General features: G+C 38.6%; 1 protein-coding gene across 3 annotated transcripts in view; it reads left to right on the top strand.

The window, feature by feature from the left end:
* Window positions 1–16,367, top strand: part of ZSWIM6 (zinc finger SWIM-type containing 6) — a 108,758-nt gene that overhangs the window by 77,146 nt on the left and 15,245 nt on the right. For all 3 annotated transcript variants that reach the window (XM_085043540.1, XM_085043539.1, XM_085043541.1), the window contains 5 exons: window positions 8,144–8,323; window positions 9,868–10,044; window positions 10,339–10,485; window positions 13,392–13,538; window positions 15,747–16,007. In XM_085043540.1, the coding sequence (XP_084899666.1) occupies window positions 8,144–8,323; window positions 9,868–10,044; window positions 10,339–10,485; window positions 13,392–13,538; window positions 15,747–16,007 (912 nt within the window). The remainder of the gene's footprint in view (window positions 1–8,143; window positions 8,324–9,867; window positions 10,045–10,338; window positions 10,486–13,391; window positions 13,539–15,746; window positions 16,008–16,367) is intronic.

Below are 16,367 nucleotides of genomic sequence, written 5' to 3'. Positions count from 1 at the left end.
TTTCTGGAGCTGCATACTTCATGCAATCCCTTTTTTTGGTCAACCATGTAGTAGAGACATTCACTTTCCCCCATATTTTATGATATTTATAAAATGGTCTAGCAAGGCTCTAAGTTTCAAATTTGTGTGCCAAGTTTATATTCATGTTGTCTTTATATTGTTGAATATCCCCACTTTTATTTGCATCATGCTTTTCCTTAAAGCTGAAGAAAGCACCCATCCCCTGCACCTGTAGAAAATAAACTTGAAATTTCTAAGTATAGATTAGTCAGTAGCACATAGGGCATTTCTGGCCTTGAAATGAAAGCTGTAGGAAGCCCTGTGTTTGAAAGGAAGTTGGATGCACCATTCTTTGCACCATTTCCTTGGGTCTTTCATTATGAGACTTTCTAGGTAGACTGGTATCTTACACATATTTGTGTCTTAAACTGTATCATATCCAGTAGGCTGTCTTTGCTTAATTAATGGTTACATAAATTTTGTTTAGTCTCAGCTGTCGCGGTCTTAGGAAGCATGTACTGTTAGTTCATACACTTGAGGTTACACCTGCTTTTTATCAGAAAAAGCTATTTATGTCAGCGTCTTTGAATGATTTGTGGTGTTGGAGGTGCTAAATTAACAGCAGGTCAGAGTTAGCATCACAAGACAGTTTTGCTGTGTTAAGGCCTGAGTTATGGATGACAACTTTAATTGCTGTCATGGACCTGCAGTGTCTTGGTTGATGCTGTGACCATTTCCACAGTTAAAGAAGCCAGGCTGCAGTTCTGCAAAGATGGGTTTCATCCACCTTCTCTGAGGATCATTTCCTTCTTCCTCCATTACTGACACGGCTGTAATAGTATTTGAAATGGGGGTGTATGAGGTCAGAGTATGACAGTAGAATTTTTTTTTAGATAATTTCACAGAACGTTCTGAGCTGGAAGGGACCCAGAAGGATCATTGAATCCAGCTCATAAGTGAATGGCCCATACAGGGTTCAAACCCACATCCTTGGTGTTATTAGCACCATACTCTAACCAACTGAGCTAATCCTGTGGCAGATACCAGATTTCAAAAATAGCGGTCACAGTAATTACCTTTAGTCTGTAAGCATAGCTTGAGGAGTTTATTTTTAATGCCATACAGAAAGTTTCATTTCCATTCTGTTCAGTTGGATGGAAAGTACTTCAGATTTCTTGTAAGTACCCACATTAAAACAGCTGTTGTTATTTTTATTCCTATGAGGTTGAACTGATTTACTTATAAATGTCCTAAAAAATGTTGTGTATTGAAGCTGGTGCACAGGTCATTGCAGCCCTAACTCTTGAATCACGTCTGCCAAGATTAAGGACAGAGTTTTACTGTAAGCCAAGCTGATACTTACTGTTATTTTTTTCGTTCCTCTCAACTCTTTATTTTTCATACTTCAGTAACATTAGCCTGCCATTTAATTTCCCAGTGCCACTTCTAGTAAGTATCAGAGCTAGAGAGAAGTAATAAATTAATAGGGAGGAATTACTGAATCTTCACTAATTCTCTGAGCTTTACCTGTGGTTCAGCCATCTAGCCTTGTGCTATTTCAGATTTTTTTGTCTTGAATGAATACTGGGAAAAAACTTCAAAAATTGAAAGTGAGAGGTACAAGAATATCAATCTGCTTTGGTATGTTAAATCAAGACAAAGGAAATCCTTTATAATTTAAGATATCTATTATATAGTCTAAAATTTGATAGGGAAGACAGTTTTTCTAAACCCACAAAAGGTAGCTGAAAATTGTAATTGGAGCTGGAGAAATATAACTAGAAATAACCTTAGAATTTTGAATTGTGGTAGGCAGCCAGTAGACTGTCTAACCAGGTGGTGTGCTAGATTCTTGCATTAAAAATTGTAATTCAAGTATGCTGTTTTTGTAAAAACTCCACAATCATGTTTGGACTGGAAGATAAAAGTGACTTGGGAAACGATAGTGTAGGAAGGAATTCAGACTAGAGAAGCAGAATGTATTCCTCTGGTCAGTTAGTTACAGTGCATTATTTACATTCTGTGAGCGTAGTTGTGGCAATTGTAATTCCCACTATGCAAGGGAGTGTTTGCACTTGTTCAATTTTTTTTAAAGGAGAGGTATTTTCATCCCTCTGTTTTATTAATAGCTTGTTTTGTTGGGCAAACATCTCCTGTTTTGCCTCTTCCTAAAAAAATTAACTGAGGGGAACTCATTCATTTCAATGATAAATTTATATAGAGGTAACTTAGTGCATTTATAGTTAGTAGTCACATTAACTTCTGAAAATTGTTGAAGTCTCTGAAGATAGACTGTGACTACTGGTCGTATATGGCTAGCTAAAGCGGTTGATAAAATACCTGATATATATTTTGGGCAAGAACACACTTTGTTTTCACCACCTAGCTGTAAATACTGACAATGAGTTAAATTTGTGAAGAATTAAGATGAAGGACTATTTTTGTGCTATAAGTGCTAGTATTAGCATTTTGCCTTCAATTGATTGATTGTAAACAAATGATTAAATAGTTTTCTAAATATGAGTGAAGTTAATCAGAGAGGTTCATTTGCAGGTTGTTTATACTTTCCTTTAGCTTTGTAGACTAACAGTCCATGCCTTGCTGCAGTGGTTGGGTTGTAGAGTACTGTAGATGGATAGAGGAGTATCTAATGAGCATGTGACTGATCCTAGGTGTTCTCTTGGGGCTATCATAGTCCTAGACTGACACACTGTAAACTGCACCTTTCAAGCAAATTCCTGTTCTTGTATGAAACCCTTTGGTTGAATGGCAGAGTGTCTGCAAAGATGCAGGAGTTTTTAAAACATGCTTGGAATGTCATAACTCAGAACAACAGGCTCATGCAAAATGTCAGAAGTGTGTGGTTTGTTCCTTATTCCATTGTGCTAAAAGTTGAAAACAGGGGAAGAGAAAGCAGAGGTTTATAGTTACTGGACACAGAGCTCAGAGTATGTGGTTGCTGATAGCTCAGAATAGAACCTCAATACAGAAATACCCTTTTCAGCCAAATACACATGTGCCTTTAACCCTTGGAGAAGCAACATACAGAAGGAAAGGGGAACTTGAGGAATTAGGCATTTTATTTTGTCTGTTTTACACTTCCACTCCATCATATGCATGCTTGGAGGCTAGCCTGCAGAAGGGCAATGATTCCCTTTTGCCCTCAATGCTGCAGGTAATCTATTGCATTAATCAGCCAGCTAGTGTGAAATGCCTGGGAAGTGATTATACTATCATACACTATACAATCAGCATGAAGCACTTGTCAAGACCAATACATCAAAGTTTAATTCAGTAGAATGAATTAGAACAAAATGAAACATTCTGTTCTCCAAGAAACACAGCACCCATAGGAAGCCTTTTTTTTTTGAAGGCTAAACAGAGAAACCAGTATGCATTAAGGAGTTTTTATGAATAAAATTGCAACGTGGGTGCAACTGAGAGCTGAGAGTAGTTTTCCTTGATACTCTTATTGAAGAGAGAACAGTCCTGAAGCATTTTGCCTGTCTTTGCAATACTATAAAAGAAACTGTTTAATTGGAGCAGTCTCTAGTAGGACTTCTGCTTATGCTTTGTTCTAGTGGAGATCTCTCCATGCCTGGAAAAGGGAAATGGCAGTGGCTTTGCCAGTTATTCTGAAGGCACTTGTCCTTCTCATTCAGAAGCAATAACCACCACCTTCTTTGGGGTTTCCAAGTGGAAGTGTCCCAGTGAAAGTGGGTATGTGTTTAAAATACAGACGTAAACCACTTTAAACTCATTTGCTGACACTTCTCTTTCAAAGTGGTCATAGGTTCTGTATGCTAGTGTTGTTTCTCTTCTGGCACTTTCAGTGCTAGAAAACTATGCTTTTGTAATAGTATCGATTTGTCTCAAGTGGGGCACAGCAGCAAGCATGCAGCAAGTGCTGGAGCTGTTTTGTCTGTTGTGGAAAGGGAATCATCTTGATTACCTGGCTCCATTTTCTTTGAAATTGTCAAATACTACTCTTGTAGCTTATTTTTTGAGATAAAGTTGTGCATTTATGGGAAGGGCAAAGAAATGCTACAGTAGATGTGTACCTGTTTCTTGAATACTTCAATTTTGCAAAGGTACTGTTTGATCTGAAGTATATGAAATGTAAAATTCCAAAGCAAAGGCCAAGTTTCAGCCACTGATTACACAGGTGTTATAAAAGAGGAAATGCTGACCCAAGTTCAGCTGTACAGCAGCCCTGACAAGATAGCATGATGTTGCTAGGAAAAGCAGAGCATAGTCAAACAGATGAACAGAACTGTATGTTGGGTCTTCAGTCATGATCAGTGTCCTAGGATGCCCCTAAAATTGTTTCCATCACCACCTTCCCATTTACTGGTGCAAGAGTAAAATATAATGGGATTTATGAAAAGTGAGCAATGCTTAACCTCTTGGGAGAGTCTGTACACATCCCTTGCACTTTCTTTAGCTGTATGAATACATGCATACACAGGATGTGTAGTTATCTACTATTCTGTGCTATATCTACTTCTACAAAAACTTAATGCTCTTAATGTTTTTCAGTTTGTGTATTTAAATCCTGATCAGTGTAAAGGCAGCTGGCCCTCTGTTCCCCATAAATTCAAAGGTATGAATGTCTCCAAACACAAAAGTACTGATGTTCCCTTGTACAAGGAGGACCTACATGTATACTTCATCTTTTTCTTTTTTTTTTTTTGGTGGTGTGACGAACTCTAAGGATGAGTGACAACTATGCATTTTCAAAAGGACTTCTGTCTGAACCAAAGGTCTGTTTTGGCAAAGCTGGCCTTTTTTCAGGTCAAGAGATTCGTGTTGAATCAAAATAGGCAATTCCTCACTGCAGTATGACAGCTCTAATACCCTTTCCCTTGTGAAATTAATATGAAATTGCAGTTGCAACATATAATACTTTCCAATTATTTTCTGGGGAAAACTTATTGTTTATTGAATTGTGATTGCTTTGCGACTGTGCTGTGAGGAGTTCTGTATTGAAAAGATATAGATTAGAGTACAGAGATCAAAATAAGAACTTCAGTTGTGTTTTAGTAGCATGCAGTTTGGGGTGGGGGGAAGGTGTGTCAGCCTGCTGAGAACCAGTGTGGAAAAACACCTGGGGAAAAGGACATAGGAAGGAGTGAGTGAGCTGTATTAAAGAGAAAAGCAGTCTGTAAACACTAATACTTTCTCTGGGGTTTTGGTGTCTCTTTTTTAAAGTTATTATTTAATGAGACTTTTGTTCATATTGTTGACATCTGTGATGTCATTAAATGTAGTCAAACACGTAGACTTGAGAATGTAGACTAGGATATTATTTTGGATAACTTATTTGGAGCATAAACTGTTGCCCAGCAGTTTTTTAGACTGAAGTCACTGGAAATTGATTCAGATACCTTTCTTGCAAATTGCAAGTAGCTATCCTTCATTTTTTCCATAGACTGCATCTATAGTAAAGGGTAAGCATGATCAGCAGTTTCCCCATATGGGAGCCATTAGACAGAAAACTGAATCTCTTGTTTGAGACCAGGGTAGACCATCAGGTTGATGGTGACATTTAAGGGCTAGCTCAAGGAGGCTTGCACTGAGCAGCATCAGAGTGAAATAATAATAATAATAATAATATCCTCCAGGCTCTTGCCACTTAGCATGTGATCAAGTCTGGGCACAAGTGAACATTTTCCTCAGACTTTTCAGTGCGAGGAGCAGGAATCAGTGCGTTGAAAGAACTAGAATGGAGCAGATGTCAGGGGAGGGGGAAAGTGTTCAGGGAGCAGAAGTAGGAAGAAATATGAATAGAGGTAAATGCACACACTTGGGGTGGGGAGGGAGAGAGGGAAGAAGGAAAAAAATCACACCAAAAAAAAAACCTCCACCAAAACCCAAACTAACCAAAAAGACCTAGAAATCCAGATAGGTTGAAGTGTGTGGGGTCATTGGCATTATGCATCTTTCTTTCAGATGGTAGGCTTTGTAGCACTACCAGAGCTCTTCTGTTCCCTTCCAGTGGAGGAATTTTGTCTCACTCTCCTCTTCCTGCAGGGAATCAACAGCCATCAAAGCTGTTTGAGATCTCAGATGTGCATGCAGCTTTCTCTGAAGTCAAAAGGAGCAGAGTTCAGTTGGGCTCTGTTGAAATTTTAAGTGGTTTATGAGGGAGTTATTGGAAATACACTTATTCTTTACATAAAAATAGCCTGGGTGTCAGAGACAATTACTGTAGTTAGCCTTGACGTAGTATCCCACTTCAAACCACAGATGTTTTAAAGAATTTTGGTTCTTTGAGTTATCTTTGCCTTCTCCTGCCTCATAGATGTACCACATTTATAGTGGAGCTTCCCTAGGAGGCTGGTGAATTTGCTTGCTTCTAAGTGGTGTTTTTCAGATGTGGGAAAAAGCCTGTCACTTATTTTGTAGGGACATGGTATAACACAGTACTGTGTGTTCTCCTTGATGGATGATGGAAATACTTACCAAATGTGGTTAAGATACTCCACTTTGCTTTTGCTTCACTCTGAAAATACTGGGAATCTGGTTACAAAGAATTACATTGGCTCTTTTTGTTAGATGCTGAGAGGTACAGAGTCTCTGTAATGCCCTCAAGTGATACTTGAGCAAGCCCACATTAACTGTTCTCTAAGGCTTTCTGATGTGCTGCATCTTGTGTTTTGTTTTGTAGATTGCAAGAGATGTAGTCATTCTGTCTTGAGTAGTACTAAATCATTGATGCTTAATAATAAGAACCAGTTGTAATTTGACTCCTTTTGGAGAGTGAAGTGTGCCGGCAAGTGTGTCTAAAGAAAATGATATTACTTGATTTTAAGAAGAGTTTTTAAAAATAGTGTTGGCCTTACTCACTCCCATGGCAAGTTTCAGACACTTGCCTGAACCCGAAACACCTGCTGTATTCTACCTAACTACTATGCAATAATAAGCTACAGTAGTTTAGTGTCTCTCTGTTGTTTTGAATAGTAACATACCATATTTTGGTTTTGTTTTCAGATTTTTTTGGTATTACTTCCCCTAACATGTTAGTCTTGAATAGCAATAGACTTAACCTTAAGAATTAAGCTGTGTTTCCACTGTCTCCTGTCCTGTGGCATACCTGAGTTACTTTAGGAATGAATGTGATGTGGTGGCCTGTGTCCTGGGTATCCATTTTGCATTCTTAGTTAATGAAAGAATCCTAGAATGTGAGACTTCTGTTATCCCAGAAGAACCAGTTGCATTTTTATTGTCTTTTTTTCCCAGCCTGTCATGAACATTGCATAGTCTAAAGATACTCTCACAATTTCTTCTAGTGTATACAGCACATTCTTAATGAGCATATGAATTGTAGCTAAGCAGTATTTTCAGATATCTTCACGCTTCTGTCACAGTTCAAGCTGTTGAAGGGACAGCGGATTTAGAGAAAAGTCTTTCCATTTGAAAATTGCTGCTAGACATCCAGATGCATTTATGCCTGCTGTGCTATATAGTCTCAGGGAGCAGTTTCCAAAGTGATGGTATGTGTGATATGTCAGCACAAATTAGCTTTCCCTTAGAACTCCCTGAACAGACAAGGTAAAACAAATTTTCTAGAATAATCAAATTACTGAAGTAATTGCTGTAAAAATATCTTATTCCTATCAGACTGCACAAAACTAGTGTTTACTGGTTATCTGAAACCCAAGTGTGTTTGGGAATGAGTTACATGGGTACTTCTGATGGTTCTGAGTCTGAAAGTGTATGTTTACAAATGCATGTCTTACTAATGCACTTCTTTGGTTCCCATTATGCGAAACTGAAAGATACATAGTTCTGATACAGGAGTTAGAGGAAAAGCTTGTTTAATGTTCTTCTGTAATTTGATTGATGTTCCTGTCTGATGAGCCATACATTGAGAACTCTGGATTTCTAATACAAAAGACCTACTAATGCCTTTTAATTGAGAGGGCTGGCTTGGTACCATCTTTCAGCTGCTTCAGATTGGCTATGCCAGCCCCAAGTGCCTGTGTCAGGCATTCAGTCTGCGTGGTGTTAAGCATAGCTGGGAAGCAAGCAGTGTAGCCTTTGAGGGGAGAGAAAGTGTATGCTGTAGAAGTTTGCAATTAGTCATTGGCTGCTGCATTTTTTAATAGAAAACATAATACAGCAATTTTTTTAAAATCAGGTGCTCTGTGGATGTGTATAGTCTTAAATCCCCACTGCAAGTTGGAGCAGAAGTCCAGTTGGCTAAAACAGCTGAAAAAATGGAACAGTGTGGATGTTTGTCCCTGGGAAGATGGAAACCATGGAAACGAGCTGCCCAATTTAACCAATGCTTTGCCTCAGGGTGCAAATGCTAACCAAGGTGAGCCTAAACATATGCACTGACTGCAACATATAATACAACCTCTATCTTGTATACTCTAGCCTTGCAGAATTCAGCACTCTTTCCTGGGACAAGTAGCTTTCCTGTTGAGGACTGACCAGCTAAAATCAGTTTTACTAATACTATCTTTGCAGACGAATAAATAGGTGTTTTTTTACTGTACTGGGGCTGTAACATTTTTAGAGCAAATATTTATGTTTAATTAGGTCTTCTAACTCGTCACTTGGTGCTTCTAAATATTGTTGCATGAAAATTGGATGTCCTTGAAGTATGTAATGTAAAAGCCTGTTGTTTCTTTGCTTGACAATAATGTAGTATTCCTTCTGGTGCTGGGGTTTTTATTTTGTTTGCAGATACAAAGCCTTGATAGCTATTTAAGGAGAGATCTGTTTAAACTACATTAAATTTGTATGTGAGAAACTAAAGCATCTGTCTGTGGGATGTGCTCTGTATGTGCTGTCTGCATTGCCAGGTGTGTGGAGGGTGCAGCTGCAATGCTGCTGTCTTGGAGGAGGTGTCTTTTTGTACTTGATATTATACTTTCTAATCTAAAATGTGATTATCAAATCTGATAGAAGCTTTGTACAGTCCTCTTCAAACAAAGATGACTACTTTGCCAGCAGTTAGGCAAAGCACAGGGTATTTATGCAGGTAAAATCACTCATAATCCTCAAATCATCTGTAATGATACATTGCATATAATTGCAATGAAGTTAAAATTAAACTTCTTTGTAGGTGTCAGATCTGCACTTAGGTTTTTTGTTGTTTCTTCTTCTTGGAAGATTACCTCTGAATGAAAAAAATTGGTTCATTATTAAATTTCACAGCCAGCTAGGGACATAAGTTCGGTAAATGACTCCTTACAGAGCTATTTTGCTTGCTCATGATGTTCAGACCAACGTGGGCAGGCTATTTGTAACTCTGACATGTTTTCTGAACATTGATAGACATAGTGCTGTGTCAGTTGAGAAATTTTGCCAGAGGAGAATGTCCAGTGAGGATTATGTCACTTAATTCAGTACCTCACTTTATTAATGGTATTTTTATATGTTCATGACCAACAAAGTTACACAAGTGCTCAAATTTAATGTCACTTCTTAAAAAGAAAAACTACACATTTTTATGCAGTTTATCCATCCTTCATCCTGGCAACTCTGGATCTAAGGATAGACACTGGGGATGCTTGAGTGCCATATACTTGCTAGTTTTAGGGCAGTTTGCATACGCTGTTGAATGTCCTTCACCTCTAGCAGGTCCCTGTGCAAAGTCATGTATACTATCAGCTGTGCAGGTTTCTAGATTCACACTGAATGCAAGATGAATGGCACACACTTCGTCTGAGCTGTTGGGTAATAATAGGATGTGAAATGTTATCTGCGGGCTGCTTGGTGGAGACGGGGCAAGGCAGACTGCCATCGGCTGGGGGTTGGTGAATAGGCACAAGACAGGAATATTGTGAATGACTGATTCACGTATGAGTGAGTAAAAGCTGATGTAGCTTTCTAAACCTGTGAAAATGACAGATTCATCGAACAGGCCACATCGGACGGTGTTCACTCGAGCCATTGAGGCGTGCGATCTGCACTGGCAGGACAGCCACTTACAGCACATTATCAGCAGTGACCTATACACCAACTACTGTTACCATGACGACACTGAAAACTTGCTCTTTGACTCTCAGGGGTGGCCCCTCTGGCATGGTAAGTGGCTAAACCGGAAAGATGTTTCCATGACTTGGTGCTTTGTTCATTTTCTATGGCCTTATTTTGAGGGGGGAGGTGGTGGGGAGATGGATGAAAAGCCTGGCAAAAAGAACAGAGGCACCCTTGAAATCTTGGCTCGGAAGAAGTCCTTTAAGTTTCTCTTGCATAGTTTTAAAAACAAAACAACAACAACAAAAAATTAAACAAAAAAACCCTTTTGAGTAACTTGGCAAAACTGCCCATTGCAGATATGGAAGCATTGCTATTCTTCAGTTATTTTTTCTGTTTTAGAACATGTTCCTACAGCCTGTGCGAGGGTGGATGCATTACGATCTCATGGTTACCCACGAGAAGCACTGAGGCTAGCAATAGCTATTGTTAATACACTAAGGAGGCAGCAGCAGAAACAGCTGGAAACGTTCCGGACTCAGAAGAAAGGTAAATGTGGGGAAGAGAAGGGCAAAGGCCGTACAAGTTGACAGTAACACCAGGAACTTCGCATGAGTAAACTGGTTTTGAAACTAAAGTGAAAGAGATGACTTTTAACTCTTCAGTCTGGATACTGGTCATGTCACATTCTGGATGTCAGAGGTTTGTTGTAAACTGTTGTGAGCTGTGCAGGGCTCTTACCAGCCGTCTGTGATATATCTGGCATGATAGGGCTGTTATGCTGATCAGAGGCCTTGGTTACACAGCAAAAACAGTTACAGGGTTTTGAATTTTTAATTTACAGGCTTTTGAACAGTTTTGCATTTGGCATGTCAGGTGTTTAATTTTTTTTCTCTGATGTATAATTTTGCTGAGCTATATATTCTGAGGTGTAAGCCTTGAGTTGATGTTAAGGGTAACAATGAGGCAAAGTCGGAACTACAAAAACTAATCAAATCTGGCAATGTGTTCCAAGACAATCTCTTACACTTAAAATTTTAGTTTTTCTGAATAGAGGGGGACTGAGTTTTTGGGTGGGGTTTTTTGGGGGGCTTTTTTGGTTGTTTGGTTGGCTGGTGGGTTTTTTGTTTTGTTTGGGGTTTTTTAAATGCTGTTTTGTGGTGTTCCACTGAGCACTACCATTGGCTTTTTTGAAGTGTTCTCCTTCAGATACGGTTTCTATGTCATGTGATCCTTGTAATGCAAAATAATTCTTCATTGAACCATTTTAGTTTGAAGAGGCAGTGGAAGGAAGGGGATGTCTTCGTGGTATAAGAATGAATGTGGAAAAGCTGGAATTACTTTCTCAGCTGCTACACTAATCTTTTCATTCAAATTTTATTTTAGATCTTCTTTGTTACCCTAAATTGTGTGTATCTTCATGCATTGTAGTCAAAAATACCAGTGTGAAATTATATGTGTAAATTTTTCAAGTGTGTGTTCAGATGTTTTCCCAGAAAGGTGCATTTAGAAGACAAGGTATGCACCTAGCTGAAAAAAATTTAGCTGCAGTTCCTGTGTGCTTCCATATTTTTTTCCCACAGACCCAAGGAATAAGGTTTTTTTTGAACACTGTTCTTAAGGAGGGAGGTGCCTGTGTTAGTGTGTGTGTTTGTACCATTGGCAGGTGTGAGGAGTCTGTTACAAGTGTGCTGATTGTAATAGTGCTCCTTCTTGTTCCCAGTTACTAGTGCAGCATGTAGACATTTAGTACCTCTGTTAAGTTGGTTTCCTTGTGAGCAGTTTCTGTAGCTATCACCTAATACTATTCTATTATCATTTTAAAAGAGTGCATGAAATGTGATCCATCCTGCCCTGAAACAAAGTAGTTTGTTGTTTCTGTGTTGTCACTCACTGCTTTTTTTATTTTTTGCTCTCACAGGGGATTTTTAAAAGACTGTCTTTTCATACCCATAAAGTGTGCTGGTCTCTATAACCAGATGAAAACTGTAGCTACAGCCCAGCTTTACCTTTAGTTCGGCAAGCACCACATGGTTCTACTTAGCTTTTGTTCATGTGACTGATCTGACGCCCATGGAACCACTTGTGTGATTTTAGGTTGAATGTCTCTGACGAGACTGTTGAAGCATTTGGTTGGCATGACACAAGTGAAGCTCATAAGTAGGCACAACAGAATAAATAGAACAAAGTGAATCAGTGAGAAGTCACTCTGGTGAATCCTTCTTAGTAATACTGTTCCTATTGTCTTTAGTACATTCTCTTTGTTCGAAATACAATGATTTACGTGGTTTTTTTCATATTACATACCAGAGGATTCTTTAAAAAGCCCTCTACAATCCTGACTGTGTATCTGTGATTCATTTTGTAGCCCTCTACGATCCTGCCTATGTATCTGTGATTCATTTTGTAGCCCCACACATTTACATTGGAGGAAGCAGGACTTAAAAGTTTAATGCATGTGGGTACTCAGATATATGACGCTTTGTGAACGAGAGAAGAGTGTAGGGAGGTACAATTTAACGTGTGACAGGCAGAGGAGCAGAGCAGTCATAATGGCTTGTATAGAGTTTTCAAAGGGTCACCCATAATGCGTCTGATCTCTCATAGTTCTGTTGTGTCTCTCTAGGAGGAAAAAGGCTGGGAGTTAGAGTCAAAGGGGAACTGTTGCCATATTACTTGGATTTGGGGAATCTCTAATATCTGTTATCACAATTACACTTGCTAAAATTCATTGCACTTAACATTTTTTATGTGTACTAACCAAGTAATGGGTAAGGGCTACAGAAAAATATTGGCAAAGGTATTAGTGAATTTCAGTGAACTGAAATTTTAAAAAAATTTAATTTTTAAAAATACACTTGATCCTATTAAAAGAGATTTTTTTCTGGTATACTCTACTTAAACATTTGATTATTGGCTTTTTTTTTAAAGTAACTGTCATCCTGAATTTAGTGCAGGGAGAGAGGTGCAGGATAAGCTTATAATTTATGCAATTGGAAAATATTTTAGAAAATTTTCATTTATTTCATTATTCCATCATATGAAGTTAAAAATATAAAAAGGGTACTGTGTCTTTTTGAGTGAGGAAATTGTTTTAAATATTTTACCAAAAAAGTCTTTGTTGTAATTCTTTAGACATTTTCAGAAGAGTTCCTAGTAGTATCAAGGAAGAGATTCCAAAAGACGTTGCCATTGGAATATTTGATTGATAATAAACTTTGCTAGTCCTCAAAAAGTTTGTCTTCCATTCTTTCTATTTTCTTATTTCTCATTTACATATCACCAAGGGCAATGAATTCACACAGAAAGATACTGTTTTCTCTTTCTATGCAGAAGCTACTGGAAATACTTTGTATTCTGTGCTGACAGCGTTTTAAGCAGTTTTACTTGTTTTGATGGGCTAACATGAGCTCTCTTTCCCTCCCTCTCTCCTTTTCGTGTGTTTTTTGCCATAGAACTTCTCCACAGGGGAGTAACCTCAATAACAAATCTTGAAGGCTGGGTGGGACACCCTTTGGACCCCATTGGCACCCTTTTCAGTAGCCTGATGGAAGCCTGCAGGGTGGATGATGAGAGTTTCCATGGATTCTCTGATTTCACAGGTAAGGCCAAGCACAGGCAGCAGTCTTGTACATGTCTTCATTTACTGGAGGTATTTTTCTGTCTCGACTTTTTGAATCAGTTTCCAAGTCACCGTTTTTGTAGTATGAGAACTCAAATTTGCATTCCTTAGGAAAACACAAGGGGGAGAAAATGTTTAAACTAGGAAAGCACTTAAAAATTACCAGTTACTCATTCTTGAAGAAAATTCCGTATATCATACTTAAAATAAAACCAGTAAGACTTCATAGCAGCAATCTTTTCCATACATTGTACTGTCCTCTTTCTGAGAATTTGCAGGAAATCATGGGATCACAGAGTTGCTGAGGTTGGAAGGCACCTCTGGAGATCATCTAGTCCACCTGGTCTGCTTGTTGCAGGGTCACCTTGAGCAGCACATTGCCCAGTTCTGTGTCCAGTCGGGTTTTGAATAACTTCAAGAGTGAAGACTATGTAACCCTCCAGGGCTACTACCACTTCCAGGGCAACCTCCTGCAGTGTTCAACGACCCTCATAGTTAAAAAGTGTTTTGTTATGCTCAGATGGCATTTCCTGTATTTCAGTTTGTGCCCATTGCCTCTTGTCCTGTCACAGGATACCACTGAGAAGAGTCTGGCACTGTCTTCTTTACATTCTCCCATCAGATATTTTTACATTTTGGTAAGATCCTCCTGGGCCTTGTCTTTTCCAGGCTAAATAATCCCACCTCTCTCACTCTCATTGTATGAGAGATGCTGCAGTCCTTTAATCATCTTTGTGTTCTCACACTGGATCTACTCCAGCTTGCCCATATGCTGGGAAGCCCACAACTGGACACAGCACTCCAGATGTGAGCTCACTAGTGCTGAGCAGATGGGCAAGATCACCTCCCTCAACCTGGTGGCAACAATCCTGATACAGCCCTGGATGTTATTGGATGTCTTAGCTACAGTGTACATAACATTCCAAAACAATGACAAAACACTTAAACTTGATTACATACATAGTCTATAAATGTTAGGAGTTGGAAAGAAATGTTGCTATATCAGTACATGACAATGTACTGTGGGGATAGGATATGTACACCCATTTTAATTTCAGTATTTGCTCCCCAGGAGTTTAACTGATTAATTCCTTGTTCTCAGTCTCTTTGCACCTTTGGGGTAGCTTCTTGACACCACTAGCGTGGACAGAGCTGTGTTCACTCCTTTACCTAAAGCTCTTTTATATACCCATCCACAATCTTCCTAGGGCTTTGCCTCAAAACTTTTATTCAATTAGATTTTCTTCAGTAAATTTCTATTCTCCTACCCACCAACTTTGGAAGAAATTTTAATTAAAAAATTTGGAAATGAGATTCACTGCTGTTACTAAAAAACCGAAACAACTGCATGAAATGAAAACATTGTGTGTTGAAAAGTAACTTCCTTCTGCACATGCATATACAATCTTTCAAGTGCTTTCAGCCTTTCCATTTGCTGCAGTTTCCCGTCTCCTTAGATCTGACAACTACAACTTTTTTATCCTAAATTAGACTGTAAAATGCTACAAGCTGGAGTAGCATTTTGTCATAGCTTGTGTCTGTGAAGTGCCAAATGAATTGGTAGCACTCTATAAAGCAGTTTATGGCTTGGCCTGCGTGGAATTTGCTTGTAATTGTTACTAAAAGTAGGACTTCTAATGTTAACAATGTGCATTTTTATCATAAACACAAGTGTAACAAATTAAAAGCCTGAAAAGAGTGCTAGCAAGCAGAGCGTTTATTAAAGGTGTGGAGTACCCAGGCCTACTGTATTTGCACAGTTCTAATAGATTCAACTGAAATCTATGCAGGTGTATAAGCACGCTTCCTTCCCTTCCTCTTGCACATCAGGGCTTTAAGGAAATACAGAAATGGGTGGGCAAAAAAATTGGAATGGATCTTGCAATTTTGGCCTCATTAACACAAAGCTGGAGGAACTGCCTTTTTTTAAATCGTGCAGTTTAAAAATGAGAACTTTTATTTTTACTTGAGTGGGTTATTTTAAACCAAATTCTTTTTGTGCATTTCTGCTGTATGGAATCAGGCGACATATTTTAGATTGGGTTGCTGTATTTTGAGACTGGTTAGTAATTTAAATAATTTTTAAAAATTAATACTAACAGTGGAAGCATTTGTATATGTGACAGTTGGAGGCAGGTTATGGGTTAGAGTGGTTTGCTGATGTGTTTTTCTTTGTCACCCTTTACAGAGAACCTGGGGCAATGCAAATCTCTGGAGTACCAGCACCTGCCTGCACACAAGTTCTTAGAAGAAGGGGAATCTTACTTAACGCTGGCAGTGGAAGTAGCATTGATAGGGCTGGGACAGCAACGAATAATGCCAGATGGCTTGTATGCACAAGAGAAGGTTTGTCGAAATGAGGAGCAGCTCATTTCTAAGCTACAGGAAATTGAATTGGATGATACTCTGGTGAAGATTTTTCGAAAACAAGCAGTCTTCCTATTAGAAGGTAGCTGAATATAGATGCTAACTGCTTCTCTAAACTGTCTCCACTTACACAAGCACACAGACCTAGTGTTCCTGTAGAAACTGCTTTACATGCTTCAGATGTTTTTTTTACTTAGAACTCCAGGAAAGTTTTTATCAAATCTCTTACAAAAATCAGACATACTTTAGATGTCGCATGACTGTAGAGGTAAGGTATATATTGACCTATAAACTTCTTGTTTTAGTTCTGAATACATTTCATTCTTTACATTTGTTGCATGTCATAATCTTAATAACCTGATTTTACATTCCAGGCTCACTATTTTATAATACAGACCTCAGTTGTCAACAGGTCCCAGGTAGCAAAATTCTGAGTATTCCT

The sequence above is a fragment of the Lichenostomus cassidix genome, chromosome Z, assembly GCF_008360975.1.
Source record: "Lichenostomus cassidix isolate B80296 chromosome Z, HeHo_3.0, whole genome shotgun sequence".
NCBI lineage: Eukaryota > Metazoa > Chordata > Aves > Passeriformes > Meliphagidae > Lichenostomus > Lichenostomus cassidix.
This window is presented reverse-complemented; position numbering and strand designations above follow the sequence as displayed.